The sequence below is a fragment of the Natator depressus genome, chromosome 21 (assembly GCF_965152275.1).
Source record: "Natator depressus isolate rNatDep1 chromosome 21, rNatDep2.hap1, whole genome shotgun sequence".
Classification (NCBI taxonomy): Eukaryota; Metazoa; Chordata; order Testudines; family Cheloniidae; genus Natator; species Natator depressus.
The window spans coordinates 18,116,475-18,141,824 of record NC_134254.1 but is presented as its reverse complement, the minus strand read 5'-3'; the positions used below and the strand labels follow the sequence as shown (position 1 = coordinate 18,141,824).

At 46.5% G+C, this 25,350-nt stretch overlaps 1 protein-coding gene across 6 annotated transcripts in view; it reads right to left on the bottom strand.

The window, feature by feature from the left end:
* The window catches only part of KDM5B (lysine demethylase 5B), a 190,687-nt gene that overhangs the window by 46,532 nt on the left and 118,805 nt on the right, over window positions 1-25,350 (bottom strand). For all 6 annotated transcript variants that reach the window (XM_074936220.1, XM_074936219.1, XM_074936218.1 and 3 more), the window contains 4 exons: window positions 10,642-10,756; window positions 9,619-9,974; window positions 7,147-7,285; window positions 3,483-3,662 (listed from right to left, as the gene is read on the bottom strand). In XM_074936220.1, the coding sequence (XP_074792321.1) occupies window positions 3,483-3,662; window positions 7,147-7,285; window positions 9,619-9,974; window positions 10,642-10,756 (790 nt within the window). The remainder of the gene's footprint in view (window positions 1-3,482; window positions 3,663-7,146; window positions 7,286-9,618; window positions 9,975-10,641; window positions 10,757-25,350) is intronic.

Genomic DNA, 25,350 nt, shown 5'->3' with positions numbered 1-25,350 from the left:
AGAGGGGCACGGGGCCCCGATACCACCGACACAGGTCTAGACCCTTGGCCTTGTGCCTGATGATAGGCCCAGGGGGTCCAAAAGGGCCATTGTACTGTGCCCTGCCACTGGGGTGGCCAAATGGCTATGGGCATCTCTTGCTCCACCAGCCGATGGTGCCAGGAACGATGTCAGGACTGAGATCGGTAATGACTGCATCGGGACCGTGAAGATTCGGCCTCCGACTCCAATGCCAACCACGGTGGAGTGGAGCCCGATGGTACCGGAGAACGGTAGCGAGGGGATGGAGACTGGCGCCATAGCATCATGGGTTTACCACGGTGCTGGATTAGTGGCGGTGCCATCATCGGTGCCGGCATCGCTGTCCCCAATGGTGCCGTAGCCATCGGAACCGCCATCATCGGTGCCGCCATTATAGGTACCGACATCGAAGCCAAAGTTGTTGGTGGTATAGCAGCGCCCCTCAGTGCCGGGCACTCTGCTACGGTTGGTACCAATGCCGGTAGCTGAGTCTGCAGGCCCAGATCTCGCACATGCGGGGCCGGGTACTGCGACATCATATCAATGAGGTTGCAGGCCGCCTCATAGGTGTCTGGAGTGGAGGGGAGGTCAAGCTCTTCCTCCAATTGCCCATGGGTAGGAAAATTCATTCCCGCCAGACTCAAGGGCTCTGCAGCCGGGGCCTACGCTGACAGCGTTGGCTCTTGAGGGCCTTGCCGGGGGTGTCCAACTGGAGGACACACCCCACTGTGATCACACTTCAGCTTCCTGACAGGGGAACAGCCTCTGTCTGGCTTCTTTTTCTTATGTGGCACTGGAGAATGGGATCGGTGCCTACGCGAGGCACTGGCATTGTGTGCCGGGGAACGGTGCTGGGGGCTCCTTGCCGGGTCCTTCCTCAGTGCCGGGACATCCCGCACCGAGGCCGGCGCACTGCATACTGAGGAGACCGGAGTCGGTTCCATCTGCGGCTGAAGGGCTGACTCCATCAAAAGGAGTTTCAGGCAGTAGTCCCACTCTTTCTTTGTTCTGGGTTTAAAGCCCCTGCAAATAGGGCACTTATCTGTTTGGTGGCCCTCGCTGAGACACTTGAGACAATCGGCGTGCGGCTTACCTGTGGGCATAGGCTTCCCACACCTCTCGCACGCTTTAAACCCCTGCGGCCAAGGCATGCCCCAGTGCCAGGGAGAGTAGAACGAAGGGGGGGAACCCGCTGGGAGAACAATAACTACAACTATTAACAACCTGAATAACTATCTACACTGAAGACAAAGGAAACCACTAGGCTAAGTAACTTGCGAGCAAGCACTAAGCTGTTCCAACGACCGTCACGGGCGATAAGAAGGAACTGAATGGGTGGCGGGTCGGCAGGGTCATATATACATTGCCATGAGGGCGCCACTCTAGGGGTCTCCACTGCCGACCTGATGGGTACCGCTAGGGAAAAGCTTCTGGCAATCGTGCATGTGACACGCACACACACCTATTGGAAGGCACATGAGCAATCACTCGAAGAAGAATCCCATTTACTGAAATGGACGAGATTGCAAATTCATCTTTAATATGGAGTCCATGGAGACTCTGTTGCAGCAAACATCATTCCCTCTTGACCTTAGCAGTCAGCTCCTGGTCACACTAAGACTCCAAGGCTGCCCACCCCCAGACACCCCCAGTTTATAAACTAGGGTCTGGGAAAAGGTTAGGAATGTTTCCAGTTGCTGCAACAGTTTAGATTCATAGCCAGGCTAACGAACAGTGTCACAAGCACACCTCTGCTCACACTATTTAAGAATTTGATATGGGAAGTCTGTCTGCACAGTTAGTCTTTGTTTCTAGTTTAGTTAGTTAATGAAAATACAAAACAAGCCTTCTCCAGGCTGAAGAGAAACATGCAGTAAACTTACAATATGCAAAATGAATGAGGAGTACTTGTGGCACCTTAGAGACTAACAAATTTATCTGAGCATAAGCTTTCGTGGGCTAAAGCCCACTTCATCAGATGCATACAGTGGAAGATACAGTACGAAGATCTAACACACACACACACACACCATGAAAAAATGGGGGTTGCCATACCAACTCTAACGAGAGTAACCAATTAAGGTGGGCTATTATCAGCAGGAGAAAAAAAAACTTTTGTAGTGATAATTAGGATGGTCTATTTCAGACAGTTGACAAGAAGGTGAGAGTAACAGTAGGGGGAAAATAAGCATGGGGAAATAGTTTTTAGTTTGTGTAATGACTCATCCACTCCCAGTCTTTATTCAAGCCTAATTTAATGGTGTCCAGTTTGCAAATTAAGTCCAGTTCTGCAGTTTCTCATTGGAGTCTGTTTTTGAAGTTTTTTTGTTAAATAATTGCAACTTTTAGGTCTGTAATTGAGTCTCCAGGGAGGTTGAAGTGTTCTCTGACTGGTTTTTGAATGTTATAATTCTTGACATCTGATTTGTGTCCATTTATTCTTTTGCGTAGAGACTGTCCGGTTAGGCCAATGTATACGGCAAAGGGGCACTGCTGGCACATGATGGCATATATCACATTGGTAGATGTGCAGGTGAACGAGCCTCTGATAGTGTGGCTGATGTGATTAGGTCCTATGATGGTGTCCCTTAAATAGATATGTGGACAGAGTTGGCAATGGGCTTTGTTGCAAGGATAGGTTCCTGGGATAGTGTTTTTGTTGTGTGCTGTGTGGTTGTTGGTGAGTATTTGCTTCAGGCTGCGGGGCTGTCTGTAAGAGAGGGCTGGTCTGTCTCCCAAGATCTGTAATCAGACATCAAGAATTGTAACATTCAAAAACCAGTCGGAGAACACTTCAACCTCCCTGGAGACTCAATTACAGACCTAAAAGTCGCAATTATTCAACAAAAAAAACTTCAAAAACAGACTCCAACGAGAAACAGCAGAACTGGACTTAATTTGCAAACTGGACACCATTAAATTAGACTTGAATAAAGACTGGGAGTGGATGAGTCATTACACAAACTAAAAACTATTTCCCCATGCTAATTTTCCCTCTACTGTTACTCACACCTTCTTGTCAACTGTTTGAAATGGGCCATCCTGATTATCACTACAAAAGTTTTTTTTTCTCCTGCTGATAATAGCCCACCTTAATCGATTACTCTCATTAGAGTTGGTACGGAACCTCCATTTTTTCATGTTCTCTGTATATCTATCTACCTACCTACTGTATTTTCCACTGCATGCATCTGATGAAATGGGCTTTAGCCCACGAAAGCTTATGCTCAAATAAATTTGTTAGTCTCTAAGGTGCCACAAGTACTCCTCGTTCTTTTTGCTGATACAGACTAACAGCTACCACTCTGAAATATGCACAATGCCTCTAAAATCCTTTGCAAAAACATTTAATAAAATATTAAAGCCAATTTCAGCTTTTTATGGAATTAATACCCACAGCAGTGAGGTGACAACTTAGACATGAACTCTGTGCACTTGTGGATACAGCTTAGAGTTCTTACCTCTAGAAGTGAGTAAGGGGAGTTCTCTGTCAGAAATGTATTGGCTGCACACTCCTTCCAAGCTTGAACATCTGCCACTAAAGATTCTAGCCTTGGCAGGTAGTCCAGATGCACCGGTATAGATCGACCTCTCGCCACAAGTTCCACAAGTGTGTCTAGCACGGGTACACGTCCTCCAGCCTAATGAATTAGAAATGAAGAGATGCTTGATTTGTACAAGACAAAAACAGAACAAAGACATTAGAATCAACTGGAGTGAGATTTTGTAAAACAGAATCTAGGCTCTTTATTCACCTATTGAGAACAGTCCTATTTATGATTTTTTTTTTCAATTTTTGGCACCAGTTTGTTCTCTGTGTTTTTTAAATACCCTAATAATAAAAGTACATGTTCAAACTGAAAGCATTAAAAAAAGGACAACTACAAAATAACTCCAGGCAAAAAAGACTCCCGCAGCTGAAAGCTTCCAGCACCCACACCACCATGCATCCCTCTCTTCTGGAAAGCAAAGGAATTTTGTAGCATGCCCTGAAGGTAAATCAAATCCAGTCTATGAACATCCAGTCTATGCATATCATAGCAGAGTAACATTCCAAAGCAGAGCTCCCCTTAAAAGCAGCCCCTGTTCATTTAATTAGGGGTCTACAGATCAAGTGGCTCTATCAATTGGAAGCATGGCAGAACCACATAAAGGAGAGGTGATTTCTGAAACAGGCAGAATTAAACCATTTAGGACTCTACAGGTTACACCTTAAATTTCATCCAGAAGTCAACTGATGAAAGATTGCATAGCACTGACACTATGTACTCCATATAGGAAACAATGTTCGCTGTAAGTGATTCAATCAAATTCACTATTTCTAAAAATGTAAGAGCTTAAATTAAAGGTGCTCCCACTCAGCAGGGCCTTCTCTTCATACCCTTCAGTGTGTGGAACGTCAAAGCCCCCAACTTAAACATCAGAAACCAGGAAATGTTCAGTTAAGGTCTCCCCACATGATAGCGCCAAAAAAGTTAGTGTTATAAGAATAAACAGAACACAAACTTACAAAACCCAGGAAACGCACACTCTCTTCATAGTTTCTGTTAAAAGGTAAATTTTGCAGCCTCTTTAAAATCCCTAAGAAAAGTATACTGGACTGAGAATTAGTGGTCAGGTCAGGGTAGAGTTTGTGGAGTAAATCTGAAGTCATCCGAAAAAAAAGTTCCCAAGACAACGCATCCTAAAAACTGAGTTATTTTGAACAGCTGCTAAAGCTCTCTAGTCTTTTTTTTTTTTTTGCTCATACCAATCATTGCACCACCCTACCCCCGAGATCTAGTACACTGTACAAAGAAGGTGGCCCATAATTTGAAACATTAAACGTGGAATGAAGCAGCACTCTTATGTTGCTAACAGAATACCACACAATTCAAAGGTACAAGAAGGAAGAGTAGAGAGCACAGGAGTCTGTGTAGTGTGCCAGTAGCACATTAATTCCAGTCTGTAATTCTAAAAAATAAGGTCTAATAAATTATTGTATTTCACATGTTGGATGTTTTCAGTACCATGCACTAAGCTCAGCGAGGGGTGTCCAGTGATACAGGTTTCTTGTGCTTCCTATCTCTGTTTTATCCTATGTGCAAAAAAATGGTTACAAGAATTTTGTAACTTAGAAAATAGCTCAGTTTTTGGGTTCCTGCATCTTGGCATACTACTTTATGAGATGATTTTCAATTTTCCCCAAACTCAAGCTCATCTTCCAGTTTACAGGCTGATGTAACTTTAGATGTAAAATTATATGGACACTCAAATTTGGCTTTTAGCAGAAGTTTTGCCACAATTTTAACTATTAAATCTAGCTGTTAGGTACTTATCTAACCCCCATTACTGTAGAAGCCGAGCTTCTCAAAATCTTTAACATAATTATCCCCACAACACCTTTTGAGGCAGGGAAGTATTGTTATCTGTATCTTACATGGCAGAGTAGGGAACTGAACCCTGGTTTAAGAGCCAGGCTACTGCCTTAACCCCCGAACCATCCTTTCCCTTAAAGAGAACATATCCCTTATATACACTTTAAAAAGGATGTTGAAAAACTGAAGAGAGTTTCTAAGTATGTACATGGGGAAAGAAGGTTTCTGACATTAGGAGGCCCTTTAAGTTTAGAAGATGACAGCACAGCAAGATCCAACACTTGACATTTGAAGCCAGAAAAATTCAATTTGGAAATAAGATGCACATTCTTAACACTGAGGATAATAAAAGTTTCCCGTGTGAAGTGGTTAATTCACTGTTGCTTTAAGTCTTTAAACTGAGACTGGTTGTCTAAAATGATATGTTTTAGTTTAACCACAAGTTATAAAGCAGTACAGTAGGGAAAAATAATTCCTTCTACCACAGGAGTTAACTGGATGAAATTCCGTTGTGTGTGTTTTACTGAAGGCAAGATTAGATGATCACCAGAGTCTCTTCTGGCCTTAAAAATCTATGAATCTACAATAGGCAACTCCTACATTCTGCACTAGCAGCAATTTCTGAATAGTCTTAAGGAATAAACATCCAGATCACATGATACTAATCTGGTAACCATTGTACAAGTTGTTCAGCCACACCATGTGAGCCAAAGATGACAGAATGTAGTTCCAACTGCCATGCGTCTCTCGTGTGGAGTAATTTTTGCCTAGTATGATAAAGTATCACATAGTAGGATATCGGCTAAGGCGGAAAGTCCAAAATTCTGGTCGTCAGCACACTGCATACTTTCAACTCGCTTGGGAAGCTCACTATCAGTGTACTCACAAATCAATCAATTCTATTAAATACAGAGTATAAAGAAATGATAGCCATCAAGTATGGACAAAAAAATCAGCAAAAGTAAAACATTACTTCTCATAGGACAGAAGCTTCAGCCAATTCCTGTCATGACTTCCAATAGTGAATACAAAATAAAATATGTAAGAGGAAAGCCATTCATACACCATTTCTACACTAGGGACATTTACCAAAAATGCCCACTGGTAGCACTTCTGGGAGCTCCAGTGCAGACAAAGCTCTCAAGGGCCAGACTCATTCCTACCACTGAGTCCATCAGACTTGTTTTCAGAATGTTTAACTGACACATGTATAAATGGGTCCTGTCAGAGAAGCCTTCTCTATACAAATGGGAATATTAAGAGTGTTAGAAATGAGTAAAGGACTGTAAAATCTTTTTTTTTTTAACCTCACTTTTTATCTGACATGAACAGCTGCTCATGTTATCTATTATTATCACAGTAATTCCAAAATTAGTTCATGTTAGAATTCTGATGTTACTTGTCATATAATGCATATTATATATGCACAACTAGGATGTTAACTTAAGAATGACTGGGCCATAAGCAAAATACTACACAGATACAGTATAAATATGCTTTTTTAAATAGTCATCAGACAATCTCTGAAAATAATAGGCAATCCCTAACATTAAAATAATGACCAGAGTAATCTAGAAATAAAATAGTCTTAGCAACATGGCTTTTACCAGCGAGGATCTTTTGTAGCTAGACAATGGTACAAAAACTATAGCAGTGTTAAAATATAGTGTCATAATTGTTACCTGGTGGCTGTGAGAGACTTATATTAAGGAATGTTTTGCACTATGAATATCCCCAAATGAATAACCAACAGGAACATTTTACCTACCTGCAGGGCCTCCACTTCCTGTAGCCAATCTTTGGCCTTCTGTACAGCATCTTTCAGAGCAATGCCATTTGGGAGATAGGCAGGAATCTCCTCTATCTCCTTGACTGCTGCCGCAAGACTGCTTACTGACTGTCGTGGTCTATGTAAATGATACATACAGCCTACTCAAAATGTGATACAAAGTAATTCATTTTAGCTTTGTTATCTCAAACTACAAAACAAATATTGAACTGAATTAGGGATGAACCCTACACACACACACAATTCTAAGAATGAGACTACATTCTTATCACTATGCTGTTCAAGGAGCTGTTTCGAAAGGAGGAAGGTATACCCAACACTACCAGTCAATTTATGTCTTTGTAATATGACTAGGATTTTAATAATAATAATGTACGGCACAATACCTAATTTTTGGCTATCAAGTAAGTCATTACTGCAGTGACATTTGGGAGTGCTAACATTTTGATTTATAAATAATTCATTTAAAAAACTGGTATTTTTGTAATAGTTAAATTCAAGCTAAAACTAGGGACAATTTAAGAAAAGGACCCCACACCCCAAATCCATGCCCCTCCACAAATATCATACACTACATAAGCGAAAAAGGGCTTTGGACTTATTCCTCTCACTTTAAAAAAAAAAAAAAAAAAAGTTTTTTATGCCTGAAAAAGGTGAGCAATATGGATCTCAATCTAGGGAAAAGTAGACAGAGACCACTAGCCAGTGACTTAAATGCCAACTTGGGTCACTGTAGCTAGTAACATAGAGGTGAAAGACTCGAAGTTACCCAGAGCACTGTAAATGAGTTCCTGTCCCAGAGCCGATTTTTTTTTTTCCCTTTTTTTTTTTTTTTTTTTAGAAAAAAGGGACTGAGCAGAGATTTCGGTTCAGCGTACCCACTACACTTGAGATATACATTTTAAAAGTGTTTTTTTCCCTGCATCTAAAAGGATTTGGCTAGGTACACTGAAGAACTTGAAAAGAAAGCTAAAGAGAGGTTGTTCACCACAGTATTTGTTTTTTAACTGTGTAAAATGTAAACATTTCACATGTGTGTCCTTCATTGCCTGTGAAATCACTTTGGTACATTTCCTGGTACTGAATTATTGAGTATGTACCACAAGGATTTCACAGAGAGAAAAAAATGGTTGGTTGTTTAAGACTACTTAAAGCTTATCTTGGGGTGACTGCTGCCTTGCACACTCAGGCTGGTTAGTGGAGCCATCTCGCACAAATTTATGTTTAACTCCATTAGTTTTTAATTTGTTGTTCACCTTCAGCTAAAAAGAATAGAGAGAGTAAACTCACTGTAGCAAATGAAGGTGTTAAAACCTTGTTTACTCAAAAAGCTGCTGTTTGATTCTGAAGTGCCTTATGTATTTTGAAAAGACGTGTCCAAATTGGTTTAAAAGAAAAAGCAGTGTATTACGTGCATCCTTTTTCTTCTCATCAGAGTTGCAGTGATCAATCAGGAAAATTTGGGTGTTTATTTTATAGTGTTTATACATTTCCATGAGGGAGATTTAACATAACATCTAAAATTCCATAAACCTTTGAATGAGAGCCTGAGTATCTGTCACAAAGTTCCAAACGCAGGAAATTTTTAGAGATACAGCAGATTCACCCCTAACTCAAACCTGTCAGCTAACAGTAGGGGCTTCAGAAAAAAATATTTGTCATGATGCTATTACATATGTACATTACATCTTAATGAATGTATCAAATGTTATTTCTTCCTTTATATTAAATTATGCTATATTGAGAGTGAAATGTCCAGCAGCATCCTTTCATCACAGTGAGGAGGTATTCCATCTCAATTCCTCCTCTCTCCATCTTTAGGCCTTGTCTACATAGGAGAGTTTTACCATTTATACTGATATAATTACCATTATAGAAGTATAAACCACCCCACTTGGATACTCTTATTCCAGTATAATAGTGGGGTTTTTTTTTTTGGTTTAGCTTACATCGTTTCTTAAGTAACATAAGCTAAATCAAAAAGGCCCCTATTATTCCAGTATAAGAATGTCTACATGGGGGACTGAAACCAGTAGAACCACACTGGTTTAAATTCACATCTTAGCTTATAATTCACATCTTAGCTTTATTGTGTAGACAAGCACTAAGATTTGAAACACTGATGGAGGAGTAAACAATTGAATTGATCTGAACCTTCAACTGTTTTTACAGGTCCTTTCCATCTTCCCCTCCCTTCATTTGTTCATGTAAGATATATAAACAGCATGGAATTGTCCTTCTGCATATCATCCAATATTACAAAGTTCCATGCAATACCTGATACAAAGTAAGTAACGATACACTAGTATACTCATGCACTCATAAAAATGAAGAGGAAAAACAAAGGCAAGAAGGTCAGGACCACATGTGAACTGCCTGCTTTTTGGGTTACCAAGTGAAAGATGCAACACTAATTGCACCTATTCCCAAACTCTAAGATTCAGCGTCTACCTGGCCTTTATCAGATTTCTGGCCTTGTCATCCCAGTGTTCAGACACAGTAAGAAGTTCTTGCAGTTTAGCCATTGCTTTCTCAACTGCTGAATGAGGAGTCAGCCCAACGCCTGAGTCTATGAGTCGTCTCATATCATCCAGGGTAAGGGAGCTTTGATCCAAGCAAGCTTGCTGTACATCTTCCAGCCAGCGTGCCTGCTCCAGACGGATCCGCAGTTCTGCTAGCTGTGGAAGATCAACATCAAACTCAAAGCTGACATTCAATAGCTCCTGCAGTTCTGCAGCACTGGGCATTTCTTCAGAGAGAAGTTTTTGGCTATGCTGTTGGAAAGCTTCCACACGATTAAGATGATCCTGAAACACACAACAGCAAGTATTAAAACGAAAGGTGAAAACCACGGTCAAAGCTTAAAGCTCCTATGCCCAAACACCACGGCCACCGTGGCCGCACTGCGAGTTAAAGCACTGCTCGTAGAGTTTACGGGCAAACTCCTCACTAAGGCCAGGCCTATATGTACAGTGTTGCAGTGGCACAGGTGTACTAAAACAGCTGCGCCACTGCAGCATGTGTGATGAAGACGCTCTACGCCGACAGGCGCTCCCCCATCAGCAGGAAAAAACCCGCCCCCGTGAGCAGCAGAAGCTATCCTGGCAACATAGCTTGTTCACACAAGTGCTTATGCTGGTGTAATTTATGTCAGTTGGGAGGTGGTATATTCACACCCCTGGACGACACAAGTTATGCCGACAAACTATAGTGTAGGCATAGTGTATGATGCAAGGAATGCGCAAGGCAAAATAACCTTGAAATGCTCATCTTCTTCTTAATACCTTGGGATTTAGGATACTTTCATAAATAGCGTATCAGCAACACTAAACAGAACTTGAGTCCTTCCACTTGTGAATTCCTGTTCTAGACTAGCTGTTCAACTGTATGCAGTCTTAAGAACATTTTATTGCTATCTTTATTATTTTAAGTGTTTTAGTTCCTCCCCCTCCTCTCTAGAGCTCTCAAAGTTACCTTCAGTAATGGAGTCTGACTGAGGACACAGGGTAGAGCATACAGCTGTCTTACAAACAACCGAAGCTCATTCACAGTCAGCTGATTTGGGGATTTTCCTCCACCAGAACGATATCTGCAATTACATATAGGCATTTCCAGATTGTCAGAGGTCACTAAAACATACTCCAACATTTAAAGTTTTAAGTCTACTCATGAATTTTCAGAAACTTTAGCTCAGAGATTATACATGAAAAGCACGATCTTCAAAGCATCTAAGTGAATTAGGACTTGTCTATATGCGCAACTGAATGGAAAAAAAAAAAAAGATACCCACCTTTTCATAACTGTTGTTCTTTGAGATGTGTTGCTCATATCCATTCCATTGTCGGTGTGCACGCGCCCATGTGTGCAGTCATCAAAGACGTTTACCGTAGCAATATCCGGAGGGCTGGCTGTGGCACCCTCTGGAGTGCCGCACTCATTCCATGGTATATCAGGCGCCGCTGGCCCTCCGCCCTCTCAGTTTCTTCTTCTCAACAACTCCAACAGAGGGGCAGGAGGGCGGGTAATGGAATGGACATGAGCAACACATCTCGAAGAACAGTTTTTTCTTCTTCGAATGCTTGCTAATGTCGATTCCATTGTAGATGACTCACAAGCAGAATCCTCAGAGGTGGGCTTGGAGTTCACAGCCTTGCAGCTTGGAGCACTGCTCTGCCAAAACCAGCACCATCATGAGCTTGCTGAGTCAGTGCATAGTGCAAAGTGAATGTGTGGACAGACGACCAGATCACAGCCTGACAAATTTCTTGGATCGGCACTTGAGCGAGGAAGGTTACTGAGGACATCTACGCCCTAGTCGAGGGAGCCGTCATGATTGCTGGCTGGTGCATATTTGTCAGCTCATAACAGTAGCGGATGGAGGCCACGATCCAGGATGAGATTCTCTGGGTAGCCATTGAGCAACCCTTCATCCTGTCTGCGACAGCAACAAATAACTGTGTAGACTTATGGAATGGCTTCGTTCTGATGTCCAGGGTATGCAGCCTGAGTTCCTCATCTGTCACATGAGGCTTTGGACAAAGGATATGTCTTGATCTGTATGGAACTGGGAGATGACCTTGGGCAGAAAGGCCGGATGCAGACACAGTTGGACCTTGTCCTTATAGAAGATCGTATAAGGCGGTTCTGACGTGAGCACCCTGATCGCTGATACCCTACAGGCCGAAGTTATAGCGACAAAGAAGGAGACCTTCCATGAGAGAAGCAGGAGGGAGCACGAAGCCAAAGGCTCAAACAGGGGTCCCATTAGCCTTGAGAGCACAAGATTCAGGTCCCAAGGGAGAACCAGGTCCCGGATATGCGGGTAAAGGAGCTCCAAACCTTTCAGGAAGCGCGCCGTCATGGGATGGGCAAAGACCAACCTGCCTTGAAGCAGAGGGTGGAACGCTGAAATGAATGCCAGGTGTACCCTAACTGAAGACAGCGACAGGCCCTGGAGCTTAAGGTGCAGCAAATAGCCCACGATGTCTTGCAGTGGGGCCTCTTCCACATTAATGTGATGATCTGAGGCCAAACACGTGAACCACTTCCACTTTGCCACGTAGGTAGCCCTGGTGGAGGGTTTCATGCTGCCCAGCAGGACCTGCTGGACACCAGCGGAAAACTGCCGCTCGTCCCTACTTAACCACGCAGTAACCAGGCTGTCAAGTGGAGTGCTGCTAGGTTCGAATGCAGCAGATTGCCATGGTTCTGGGACAGCAGAGCCGGCCAAAGAGTCAGCTGCTGAAAGACTCAGCAGCACGCTGAATCAGTGTTGAAGCAGCCACACTGGGGCTATAAGGGTGACTGTCGCTTTGTCTTGCTTCATCTTTAGCAGGACCTTGTGGATTAACGGCACCTGCAGGAAGGCATACGTCAGTGCTCCCGACCACGGGTTTAGGAAGGCGTCCAACAGGGAGCCCTTGTCCCTGCCCTGCCGAGAACAGAATATGTGGCACTTTCTGTCCTGCCTGGATGCGAACAGCTCCACGTGGGGAGTTCCCCACCTGCAGAAGATTAGGCTGATCACCTCCTGGTGGAGCGACCATTCGTGGTCAGAGGAGAAGGTCCTGCTGAGGCGATCGGCTAGGATGCTCTTGGTTCCAGGCAGGTGGGTGGCTACCAGATGAATGGTGCGCTGCACACACATGTCCCAGAGGCTGAGAGCTTCCCAACAAAGGGCCGAAGACCTGGCGCTGCCTGCCTGTTGATGTAATACATCGCGGCAGTATTCTCCTTCAGGTGGGGCAAGAAAGCCTGGTAGGGCAGGCGAACTGCTCTGAGCTCCCGACATTAATATGAAGGGCTCGGTCAGCTTGTAGCCAGTGGCCCTGGGTGTTGAGCTCCCCCAGATAGTCTCCCCAGCCCAGATCTGATGTGGCCGAGACCAGGGCAAGCGACGGAGATGGGGTTGCGAAGGGAACTCCTTGCAGCACCGACTTGGGATCCCGCCACCAGTCCAGAGACAAGAAGACGTGGCTTGGCACCACTGTGTCCAGGGAGTGCCAGCTGGGGATCTAGACTGAGGCCAGCCATGCTTGCACAGGTCTCAGATGAAGTCGGACATAGCTGACCATGTACGTGCACACGGCCACGTGTCCCACCAGCTGCAGGCACATGTGGGCCGTGGTGAGCTGGCTCTTTATGTGGGAGATCAAGTCCGCCATGGGCTGAAACTGCACTTCCGGAAGGAAGGCCCTGGCTCGAATGGAGTTGAAAACTGCCCCGATGAACTCTATGCTTTGGACTGGTGTTAATGTGGACTTCTCTGTATTTATTAACAGGCCCAGGTCGCTGCAGTCACACATCTATTTGGTCGGAAAAAAGGTCAACACCATGAAACAAGAGGTCGTGAATAGAGGCCTGCAACTCCTGGGACAGTCCGGCAGTCTGAAGCCAGGAACTGCATCGCATGACCACTGCTGAGGGTACCACACGGGCAGCTGAATCAGCCGCACCCCAGACCATTTGGAGGGAGCATCAAGCCACTGCAGTCTCCTCCTCCACCAGAGTTGCGAACTCTGGGCCGTCTCCTGAGACATGGAGTCCTTGAACTTGAGGAGAGTGTCCCACAAGTTAAAGTTATAGTGACCCAAAACTGGAGGCTGGCCATAGAAAAAAACTTGTGACCAAACAAATCCAGCCTCTTGGCCTCCTCATTCTTAGGGGTGGAACTGGTGGGCCCCTGTTTATCCCTCTTGTTGGCTACATCACCTTCATACTGGTGCACACAACAAAATTCATGTAGTGGGGGTGGGGCTGAGGGGTTCAGAGTGGGGGAGGGGGCTCATGGTTGGGACAGAGGGTTAGGGTGTGTGGGGGCGGTGAGGGTTCTGGCTGGGGGTGTGGGCTCTGGGGTCGGGCCAGGGATGAGGAGTTTGGGATGCAGGAGGGGGCTCCAGGGCTCCGGCGGTGAGAGAGGACTCCCTCTCCCTCTCTCTCCCCACAGCAGCACGTGCGCCGCAGGGGACAGGCACCTCTCCTCGCCACAGCAGCTCCAGGGCTGGGGCTGTGGGATAGGTGCCCCTCCCCCGGCAGGTCCAGGGCTGAGTTGGGGCTGAGGAAGGGGCCCCCCGGCTGCAGCAGGTCCCTTAGCTGGGTGTATAAATACTCAAACCCTTTCGTAGGAACGAAGTACTTCGTTCCCACCCTCTTAGAGGTGGGCAGGATGGAGGACTGGGGTTGCCAGATGGTCTTGGCAGTTTTAAGGACCCCCTTGACGTGAGTGTGATGTCGGCTGGGAGGGACGCTAAGAGCACATTAAACAACGTGTCCGTCTGCTTCTCCATTTCCTCTGCCTTCAGACTCAAGTTCAATGACACCCTACGGATCAATGCCAGATGCTCCCTGAAATTGTCTGGTGAGCTAACTCTGGAGGGGCCCGCCACCGCCTTGTCTGGGAAGGATGATGATGATTGCACCACTGTGGGAGGTCTGGCGGTGTCCTCACCCACCACGAAGGGTGGCCTCAGAGTGGGTACTGGCTCATCACCCGCAGCAGCTACTGGAGCATCCTGCACCAAACCTGGTGCCATGGGTGCTGACTTCGGCCTCTCCAACACAGTGACTGAGGGCTGGCGGGAGTGTGGCAACGGCATGATGGGAATACCCCAGGTGTTCCAATAAGGTCATTGGGTTGGCCACTGGCCCTGCTGCCAGGCTGGCACCGATGCTGCAGATACGCCCTCCGGAGCCCAATCAAGTTGCTGTCCAGGCAAGGGGCTGAACTCCTCCTCCAAGCGGGAGAAGTCGTCACCCTTCAGTGACCAAGGCGGGACAACTGGTGCCGGGAGTGGTCTGACTGGTGCCGGGAGTAGGGAGAGCAGCGCCAGGTTAGGGAGAGACCTCGAGGTCTCGGTGATGGCGACCGACAGTGCAACAAAGACCCGGTCTGAGGAGATCATCTACACCTGGGCGCGAAGACAGGGATCAGGAGCCCGGTGCTGATGATTCATAGTGGCGAACCAGAGACCTGGGCTGATGTGGAGACCAAGAACGTAGTGACCTAGGGCTCTGTCTTGGCTCTGGAGATCAGTAGTGCTCGCTTGTCTTGTGCAATGCCCTGTAGGAGGGGGATAGCTCGGGGGGGGGGGGGGAAATAACTCGGGGGCTGGGGGGGGATAGCTCAGTGGTTTGAGCATTGGCCTGCTAAACCCAGGGTTGTGAGTTCAATCCTTGAGGGGGCCATTTAGGGATCTGGGGCAAAAATTGGGGACTGGTCCCTCTATGAGCAGGGGGTTGGACTAGATGACCTCTTGAGGTCCCTTCCAACCCTGATATTCTATGATTAACCATGTAGGCGGGCTTGCCCTCACGAGGAGCCGTAGCCAGTTCCATTGCTACACACGGTGCCGGCTGCAGCAGGGGTGCTCAAAACTCTCCAGGCACCAGGAGCTGAGAGGAAGTCAACTGTGGTCTCGACTTGGGCCTTTTACCATTCCCTGGAGTAGGTGGCGGGTCCTTTTGTGGGGAGGAACTCCACGGGGCTAAGCCCTTTTGCAGGTCCAGAGTGGGTGTAAGGCCCAAACAGGGCTTGCTGGTGCCAACTTCTTTGTTTTCTTCTTCGACACTGTCGACGGGGATCAGTGCTGGGAAGAACCCGGTACTGGGGGTGCGCTACACGCTGTGTCAGGCTGTGCTGGCTCCAAGACGTATGTCAAGCTATCTCTGTGTCCGAGGACGAAAGTTCTTACAGATGCGATAGCGCTCCTTCATGCGGGATTCTCCGAGGCAGCTTCCACAACTCTCATGCAGGTCACTAACAGGCATAGGCCTGTTACTTGTGGAACAAGACTTAAAACCCAGAGACCAGGGCATGCCCTGCCTAAGGCATCCCTGCCGGGACACTATCTGACTAAACACTTAACAGCTACTTAACAACTGACTAACAAACAATTAAACTATTTGCAGTTAGATGCACAAGGCTGAGATAGGAGAGAAAAATCGCTGACTGCTTGCTGAGCAAGGGACAGAGATGCTCCAACTGATCACCATGGGCAGTCAGCACCTGATGCACTGTGGTATGAGCGTGGCACTCCAGAGGGCGGAACAGCTGGCCCTACAGATAATGCTAAGGCAAAAGTCTCTGACGACCATGCACGTGGGCATGTGCACACCTACAATGGAATCAACATGAGCAAGCACTCAAAGAAGAATAGCTATAGTGGAATAAATAATCCAGCAATAACTCTTCATGTGGACATACTATTCCAGAATAAATGTGATTTTATTTAGCTATTTTCTCTGCTTTAGAAGCACACTAATTATTCAGAAATAAAGTGACTTTTATTCTGCAATATAGTACTTCCTCGTGTGAACTCTACACAGTAGCCATAGAGGAACAGCTTTTTCCACAATGGCTATTCTGGTCAATTTCCCTATCTAGGCAAGACCAGAGGAGCACAGATCCCATTGATTCTCAATAGAACCTATACTCTTAAATCACTTAGTCACTTTTGAAAACTTTTAAGGGCTCTTATGCTGCAATCTCTACATTTTAATTTGCATTTTAAATCATCACATTCAATCAGCTCTTTGTGGGTTTTATTAGACTGGCTAGCATTTCTGCAGTCAAGCAGATAGTAACTAGGTCTGACTGTCCTGAACAGAGTATGAAAGAAAGCTTATATGCTGCCAGTTTGACTTTACTCCAGAACATGCCAGCTAATGTTCCAGTCACATCAGCATACCCTGGTGAGATTTCCTGTTCCTCTGTTGTTAAAATAAATATTCATTTGTTTAAACTGTCTTATTTTAAATGGAGACTAATTCCCCAAAAAATTACATACAGAACAGAGTAAGTCCACATTATGTTGAGTGATAGGTAAGTAGCTTTTAAATTAATTCAAAGATCCATGTGTTCCAAGGGAAGCTGGACCTACACTCTGCAACTCTATGACATATCAGACTGGAAGTTCTACAGCAGCTTCAGATAAATTCAGAAACAGCTACTTACCAGTAATTGCTCTTCTTCAAGAATCAACTGTTGAGTCACACATGTGGGATTGTGCCCTGGCACCTTGAGATCACAGAACCCTCTTCAAAACAGTGTCTTTGGGGTTTCAGATGTGCCCCTTTGTAGCACCAAAAGTGCTTATGGGAGTACAGCCCCCAACCAGCTCAGTTCCTTCTTCTGAATCACAGAATCTCAGGTATATAGAGAACTCTGAAGTAAAGAGATGCAATAACTCTCAAAGAACAAACCAGTTATTAAGTATCCTTTCTTCTTCAGGGGCTTCTTGTGCGTACCCAGTTGTGGGAGATCAGTGAACAGCACTGCCCAGGTAGAATGAAGAGTTCTTAGTTGTAGTTTGTAGAATTGCTCTTCTGAACTCAGCCTCAGAGCAAGGTGCTGGCTCCAAAGGGCAGTGCTTGGCAGAAATGTGAAAAAAACTCAGCTCTTGTCCTGTCCAAATAAAAGGCCAAGGTTCTACTCATGTTGAGTGTATGGAGGATGGCTTCCATATTATCCTGATGAGGTTTGGGATAAAAAAAGCCTGGAAGCTGAATAAGATGATTCATGTGAAATGAAGAAGTCACCTTGGGAGTGAACTTCAGATGTGGTCTAAGTGTGACTTTGTCAGAGAAGAACACAGTGAAAGGGGGATGCACCATCAGAGCCACTATCTCCCCTATCCTTCTTGCCAAGATGACGACGATCAGGAATGCCATCTTCATGGAAAGGTGAGTTAATGAACAAGGGGCCATAGGTTCAAATGGTGGTCTAGTCAGCTCTTTTAGCACTAGTCTGAGATCCCATTGAGGAGTGGGAAGTCTGGGTTGTGGGAAGAGGTTTGTTATGCCTTTGAGAAACCTCTTTGAAATTGGATAGGAGAAGATTGAGTAACCTACCTGCTGGTGGAAGGTTGCAATTGCTGCTAGATGAACCTTTAGTGAATGAATAGAGTCCCCATTTCTTAGGTCTCAACAGGTAGTCCAAGACTACCGATAGGGTGGCTGAATTTGGGGTGACACCAGATCTGGAATCTCTTCCATTTTTGTAGCTAGGAAAGGATGTACCAACTGTGTAACAGCACCTCCTCAGAGCAAGATGTTTCTATATGCTGAAGCCATGAATGACCCATGCTTTGAGCCGCAGAATCCGCAGGCTGGGATGGAGAGTGCATCTCTCATTCTGCAACAGATGAGGAGTGATTGGAAGAGTCATTGGTGGACATAATGCCAGATGTGGCAGGTAAGTGTACCACGTCTGCCTGAACCAAGCGGGAGCAATCAGTATGATGTTTGCTTTTACACTTTTCACTTTCAACAGGACTTCCAGTAATAGAGGGAATGGGGAAAAGGTGTAAAGAAGGCCCTTCTCCCATGGAAGGAGGAGAGCGTCTCCTATGGAGAGTTATCTGATCCCCCTCCCCCTGCTCTGGAGCAATACTGTGGACACTTCTTGTTCTGGTAAGTAGCAAACAGGTCTATTACCAGTGTCCCCCATAGTCGGAATGCGTTGTGCAGTATCCCCAAATCTATCTGCCATTTGAGACTGTGAGAGAATTTGTGGCTCCGACTGTCTGTGGTGTTGTGTATTCCTGGTAGCTAGGCCACTGATATTAAGATACTGTGGGAAATGCACCAGTTCCATAGTTTTAGTGCTTCCACACACAGGGAATGTGACCTGGCACCTCCCTGTCAGTTTATGTTATATGTGCAGGCCACACTGTCCATCATGAGATTACTTGACCCTGATGGGCATCGACATAAGTTTCTTTATACGGTCTCTGGTTTGTAAATCGAACAGTACAACGCTTGGTGGCATCTCACAGGTAGTCTGGCATGAGGAATGACTGATATGCCCACGGTCATATACTCCAGAAGGTGAAGACAGTGTCTGGCCAAGATTTGTGGGCTGGATTGTACTGTCTCTATCAGGGAGGAGCACCTTCACTTGAACAGAGTCGAGGTCAGCTCCTATGAATTCAAGTCTTTGTACCAGTATCAAAGTAAATTTTTATTGGTTGATCTGTAGGTCCAGATTTAAGAACCCAGGCCTCATGTGGCTTGGGTGACTCACTGGGTTTCTGCATAAGACCAAGCCCTGAGTAGGCAATCATCCTGGGGCTGGTTTTGTTCAATATCTTTATTACTGATCTGGATGATGGGATAGATTGCACCCTCAGCAAGTTTGTGGATAACGCTAAACTGGGGGAGGAGGGGGAGTAGAGAGGTAGATACGCTGGACTGCGGGGAGAGGTAGATATGCTGGAGGGTTCGGATAGGGTCCAGAGTGACCTAGACAAATTGGAGGATTGGGCCAAAAGAAATCTGATGAGGTTCAACAAAGACAAGTGCAGAGGCCTGCACTTAGGATGAAAGAATCCCATGCACCGCTACAGGCGGGGGACCGACTGGCTAAGTGACAGTTCTGCAGAAAAGGACCTTGGGATTACAGTGGACGAGAAGCTGGATATGAGTCAACAGTGTGCCCTTGTTGCCAAGAAGGCTAATGGCATACGAAACTGCATTAATAGGAACATTGCTAGCAGACTGATTATTCCCCTCTATTCGGCACTGGTGAGGCCACATCTGGAGTGATGCGTCCAGTTTTGGGCCCTCCATGACAGAAAGGATATGGACAGATTGGAGAGAGTCCAGAGGAGGGCAACGAAAATTATCAGGGGGCTGGGGCACATGACTTACGAGGAGAGGCTGAGGGAACTGGGCTTGTTTAGTCTGCAGAAAAGAAGAGTGAGGGGGGATTTGATAGCAGCCTTCCACTACCTGAAGGGGGATTCCAAAGAGGATGGAGCTAGGCTCCATGTGGTGGCAAATGACAGAACAAGGAGCAATGGTCTCAAGTTGCAGTGGGGGAGGTCTAGGTTCGATATTAGGAAAAATATTTCACTAGGAGGGTGGTGAAGCACTGAAATGGGTTACCTAGGGCGGTGGAAGAATCTCCCTCCTTAGAGGTTTTTTAGGCCTGGCTTGACAAAGCCCTGGCTGGGATGATTTACTTGGTGTTGGTCCTGCTTTGAGCAGGGGGTTGGACTAGATGACCTCCTGAGGTCTCTTCCAACTCTAATCTTCTATGATTCTATGAATACCCTGGGGGCCAAAGAGAGGCTAAATGGGAGGACTATGTACTGGTAGTCGTCCTGGCCCAACATAAATCTGAGTTAATGACTGTGACTTGGTATGATGGAAATATAGAAGTATGCATCTTGAAGGTCGAGAACCAATCTCCTTCTAGAGCTGCGATGATTGTTGATAGAGTGAGCATCTTGAATTTCTGCACTTTGACAAAACTGTTGAGTGCTCTGAGGTCCCGTATGGGCCTCCAACCTCCCTTTTTCTTCAGTATTAGGAAGTAGTGAGAGTAGAAGCCTTTGCCCCAGAGATGCATGGGTACCAGCTCTATTGCTCCTACGCTAAGGAGATGGCTCACCTCTGGGCGTAGTACACCCTTGTGAGAAGGGTCCCTGAAGAGGGAAGGGGAAGGGTGGGGAAGTGGATGGCATATCCAGTCTGGACAATTTCCAACACCCACTTGTTGGAGGTTATCTGCTACAAAGGTGCTGCGAAACCAGGAAATATGATCTCCGAAAGGAGATGTGGGGGGAGGGATAGCTCAGTGGTTTGAGAATTGGCCTGCTAAACCCAGGGTTGTGAGTTCAATCCTTGAGGGGGCCATTTAGGGATCTGGGGCAAAAATTGGGGATTGGCCCTGCTTTGAGCAGGGGGTTGGACTAGATCACCTCCTGAAGTCCCTTCCAACCCTAATATTCTATGATTTCACAGCATGTGGTAGTAGAGTGCGTTTTCTGCAGGCACCTCAACAAACTCATCGAAACTGCCATTTTGATGTTGAGGGCAGTGATGAAGTTCTCTGTGGTCCTGACTGCTTCCGCTTAGGGATCCTCAATTTCTTCCTTTGTGGTTCGTAGGACCTCTGCGATGGATATTGAGGCGTATGCTGTGATGATCGGCGCTTAAATTGTGGCTGAGAGCTGTCTTTTCTCTTACAGGCTGGCGTGTAAATTCACAATAAGCGAAGTGTCATCCGAGAATCCTTCAGCATGCGAAGGGATGCATCCGTCTTCATGGCAAATAGCTTAGTTTCCTCAAAGGGGATGCCCTCCATTGTTGTCTGAACCTCTCTGGGGAAAACTGATGACTTCAGTCACGAAACCCTTGTCATAACCACTGCAGTGGAAACTGAGCATGCGGCCGTATCTGCCGCATCTGTGTAATTCTGGTAGTTGTACATGGCCAACAGGGCCTGGTAGTTCGCCAATTGAAACTGCGAAGTGGCAGATGAGTACTCTTTCCTGCTGAACAGGTCTAAGTATTTTCCACCCTGGTCCGAGAGAGTGGACCTAGATTGGTCTTGGCGGCCCCTAGAATTAACCACATCCACCATGATAGAGTTCGGAGGTTGATGAGAAAACAGGAACTCTGTGACTTTCACTGGCACATAGTACTTTTTGTTCGCCCGCTTACATGTTGGTGGGACAGACGCTGGGGTCTGCCATAGAATTCTGGCAGGGTCCAGAAGCACCTCATTCACAGGAAGCACCACTCTGGCAGAGGAATATCTACAAATTTGTGGTGTGGTTTGGTCACCTCATGTAGTTGGATTTGTAAGGGTTCTGCAACCCTCTGGGCCAGCTCCTGAAACGACTTGGAAGTCATTCACCATGGATGGCGGGGGGAGGAGGGAATCACTGCTTTATTGGGCAAGGAGGACGATAGGCGGGCTTGAGGGGTGTCCTCTCTTTCTGGCTCAGGCTCAAATTCCATCAGCGGGAGGTTCTGTGGTCCTTGATGCTTGCTGGTGTATCACATCGGGGGCTTGGGAGGTTTGCTGTCTCTGGGCTTACCAGGGGTCCCAGTGTGGCCATTGATGGGGGCTTGCGGCTGATACCAGTGCTGCCCGTACCATGGAGGTTGAGGGTGTGGGGGTCAGTACACCTGTTGCCCATGCTGGAATTGAGGCCTGTATAGTGGGTATGAGGAGCGTTGGGAAACCAGGTCCTCTTGCTCACTCTCTGACTCCACTGAGAAGGGTTGTGTGGGGCATGGGAGGCTATCGATTCCAGTGCCTGGGGTAGCTTGGTAGCGGAGCTCCAGTGCTGTGAATAGGCGAGTCTGGTGCCCCAGATACAGAGAGGTCAGCTGCACACTGGAATTCTGTCGGTGTGGAGGGCGTCAGTGCTGTTAGTTGTCAGTGCCAAGCAGCTTGTACCAACGGCGATACGGGCCTGACCATACGATCCACCAGTACTAGGTGTGCCGGTGTCAGTGCTGTTGGCTGCAATGATGTAGCCTTCCCCGGGGTGGATTTCCTATGTTTTTCACACCCTCTCAGTACCAGAGCTTCCTTGCCTGTGCCAAACGGGTCTTTGGGCTGACCGATTTGCTCTGTTGTCTTAGTACCTTGCGTGCCCTGGGCACTTGGTTTACTCTGCTTCAGTGCTGATAGTACCAATGACAAACGATGGAGCCGGGGAACATTTCCAGCTCGATCTTGGCTTGCTGCAGGGACTCTCGGACTTTTTCTTAGAGGTCTTGACTGAGTGGCTCATCTCCTTGCAATCACCTGCCTTTGACGTAGAAGGTTGTGGTGATAGCTCTTGCTGGACTCTGAGGATTGAAGGGCCAACTCCATGAGCAGGAGTTTAAGCCCCTCAATTCTCTGTCCTTCACGGACCTGGATTTTAGCTCCTGGCACCAACCACATTTTTGTGGATTGTGCTGTTTCCCCCAAGCAACAAACCCATTGAGAGTGTCTGTCCATTACCGGGATGGATTCTTTGCAGCTCGGACACTTCTTGAGGCCTGGAGAACCAGACATACCTTTGTCCAGGGGGGTCCCCACTCCTCCCCCAATGGAGTTGGCGGGAGGCAAACACTTTCTTCTTTTCTTTTTTTCCAGCAAGGCCAACCAAAAAAAAGCCAAGGAACTTAAAGAAAAAAGGCAAATCTGCAAAACTATGGGGAGTTAATGATCCATGAATGGACAGCTCTCAGCTTTGGCAGGGGTGGCTGAGAAGGAACTGAGAGGGAAATGCCCTTGCATGCTGGCTAGCCTCTTGGCGGGTGAGAAGCTGCATGTGCGGGACAGACTGCTATTGAAATTCTCCAGTTGGCAGCATGGGGGTCCACGCACACCTACAGTGGCACACCCATAGGGACACTACTTGGAGAAGAATTCAACTGTGTGTCTGACACAGGATGGTGACACGTTGTTCCCATGAGAGCTCTGGCAGGTCAGTATACCAGTGCTGTCTTAGAAACACTGATGCAACCGGTACTCTTGCCTGCCTCTCTGGATCTTTTAAATCACATAAGAGCGGAGAATTATTAGGGGAAATGTTTAGAGACAGGCACTGCTCCAATCTACGAGAAATGCATCTTAGAGACACTCCCTGTCCTGGAACAAAAAAAGGTAATATTTGCAGTTTTTCCTAGTGGCCAAGAGGTCCACCACAAGTGTCCACCAGTTGCTGAAGAGGAAGAGAACAACTCATGTTTTCATGAAACACTCATATTGGTCCAGACATTTTCTGCCCAAGAAGTCTGCTTGGACATTTTGAACTCCCACTAGGTGTAGGCATGTGGAGTGAATACAATGATTTATGCACCACTGCCACCATTTCAGAGCCTTCAGGCACAGTAGAGGAGATTGAGCTTCATCTTTTATGTTTAGATACTGTCTATTGGTGGTGTCTGTAGTAGGAAGAGGGCTTGAAACATAAGCCTTTGTATCAGAGGCCTGATCTGAGGCCAGAGGTCTAGGCTAAAGTAGTGGTCAAAGCTTTCCTGATACAAAGCAAAATCAGGCTGTGAGCTAGAGGCAGGCCCTGCTCACAGAATCTGGCAAGAACAGGGCTGATATTTCAAAAACACACATTCTTAAGAGGTGCTAAGCAGAGAGCACTCACGCAAACACATTCCAGAAGGGTGGTACCAGAACACCAACATATTCCCTAAAGACAACAGGAACATGCTGACCCATCCTAAATATAAGGTCAGGATGACAATGTGATGGATAGAGATGTTTTGATTGAATCAATATGTACAAGGTAATGGGTGGTAACAGCCCACATCATGGGGCAGCTAGCTAACCACATCCTAGAGACAATATGTAATTTGTTTGTATTGATGTATAAAATGAAGCCCCAAAGGAAGTGTCTCTGTCTGGCCTAGGGAGGAATGGAAAGTCACGCCGATCACTGAGCTGGTCTATTGTCACGGGCATACATGTGTTACTGTACCTGTAACCATTGAACCGGGGCATTAGCACCATGCTTCGTTGGCAATAAAACTGACCAGGTCCTTCACTATTAAACCAAGTCTTGCGGTCTTACTGGGCAGTTCGATAGAAGCCTGCTGTATGGGCTATGTGCCCAGAGCCAGTGCAGCATGCAAAAACACCACATGCACGCAGCCGAACATCTATCAACACTGTTGTCCATCAATATCTGAAGAAGTTCCTCAACTTGTGCAATAACAATGGTTCTTCAAGATGTGCCCCCCTATGGGTGCTCCACGATAGGTGTGCCCCCATCCCTGCACTGCTGATCAGTAACAGTGTCCATTGGGCCTGCACATGCACTGTCTCTTCTCGTGTTGCACCACCAGGCTAGCCAGCACACACGGGCTAATCATCCTCAGGTCCTTCTCTACACAGAGTCATAAGCAAGAACTCTGAAATAGAGGGGAGGAGGGCAGGTAGTGGAGCACTTACTATAGGGACACACATCTCAAAGAACCATCGTTACTTCACAAGGTGAGGAACTTCTTCTTCAAGTAGTGTCCCTCTGGGTGATCCACTATAGGTGACTCCCAAGCAGTACCCCTCTTGGAGGACTGAGACTTCAGTGTCGGGTTAGTCACAGGTGATAGTCCTGTGGCCAAAGATGGCATCAGAGGCAGAGTCCCCGGTGATGGCATAATGTTCTGCGAAGGTGTGGACTAATGCCCACATCGCCACTCTGCAGATCTCTCAGATGGGGACGTCCTTAAAGAAGGCGACAGATGAGGAGATCCATCTCATGCAATCTGTATGGATGGAGTCTGGGGGAGCCATGTTAGGAATTTGGTAGCACTGCCTGATGCAAATCAAGACCCATTTAGAGAGCCTTTGGGCTGATATCATTAAGCCCCTAGACTTTTCTGCCATCGAGAGAAAATCTAGGAGACTTCCTGAAGGTTTTTGTCCTATGGAGATAA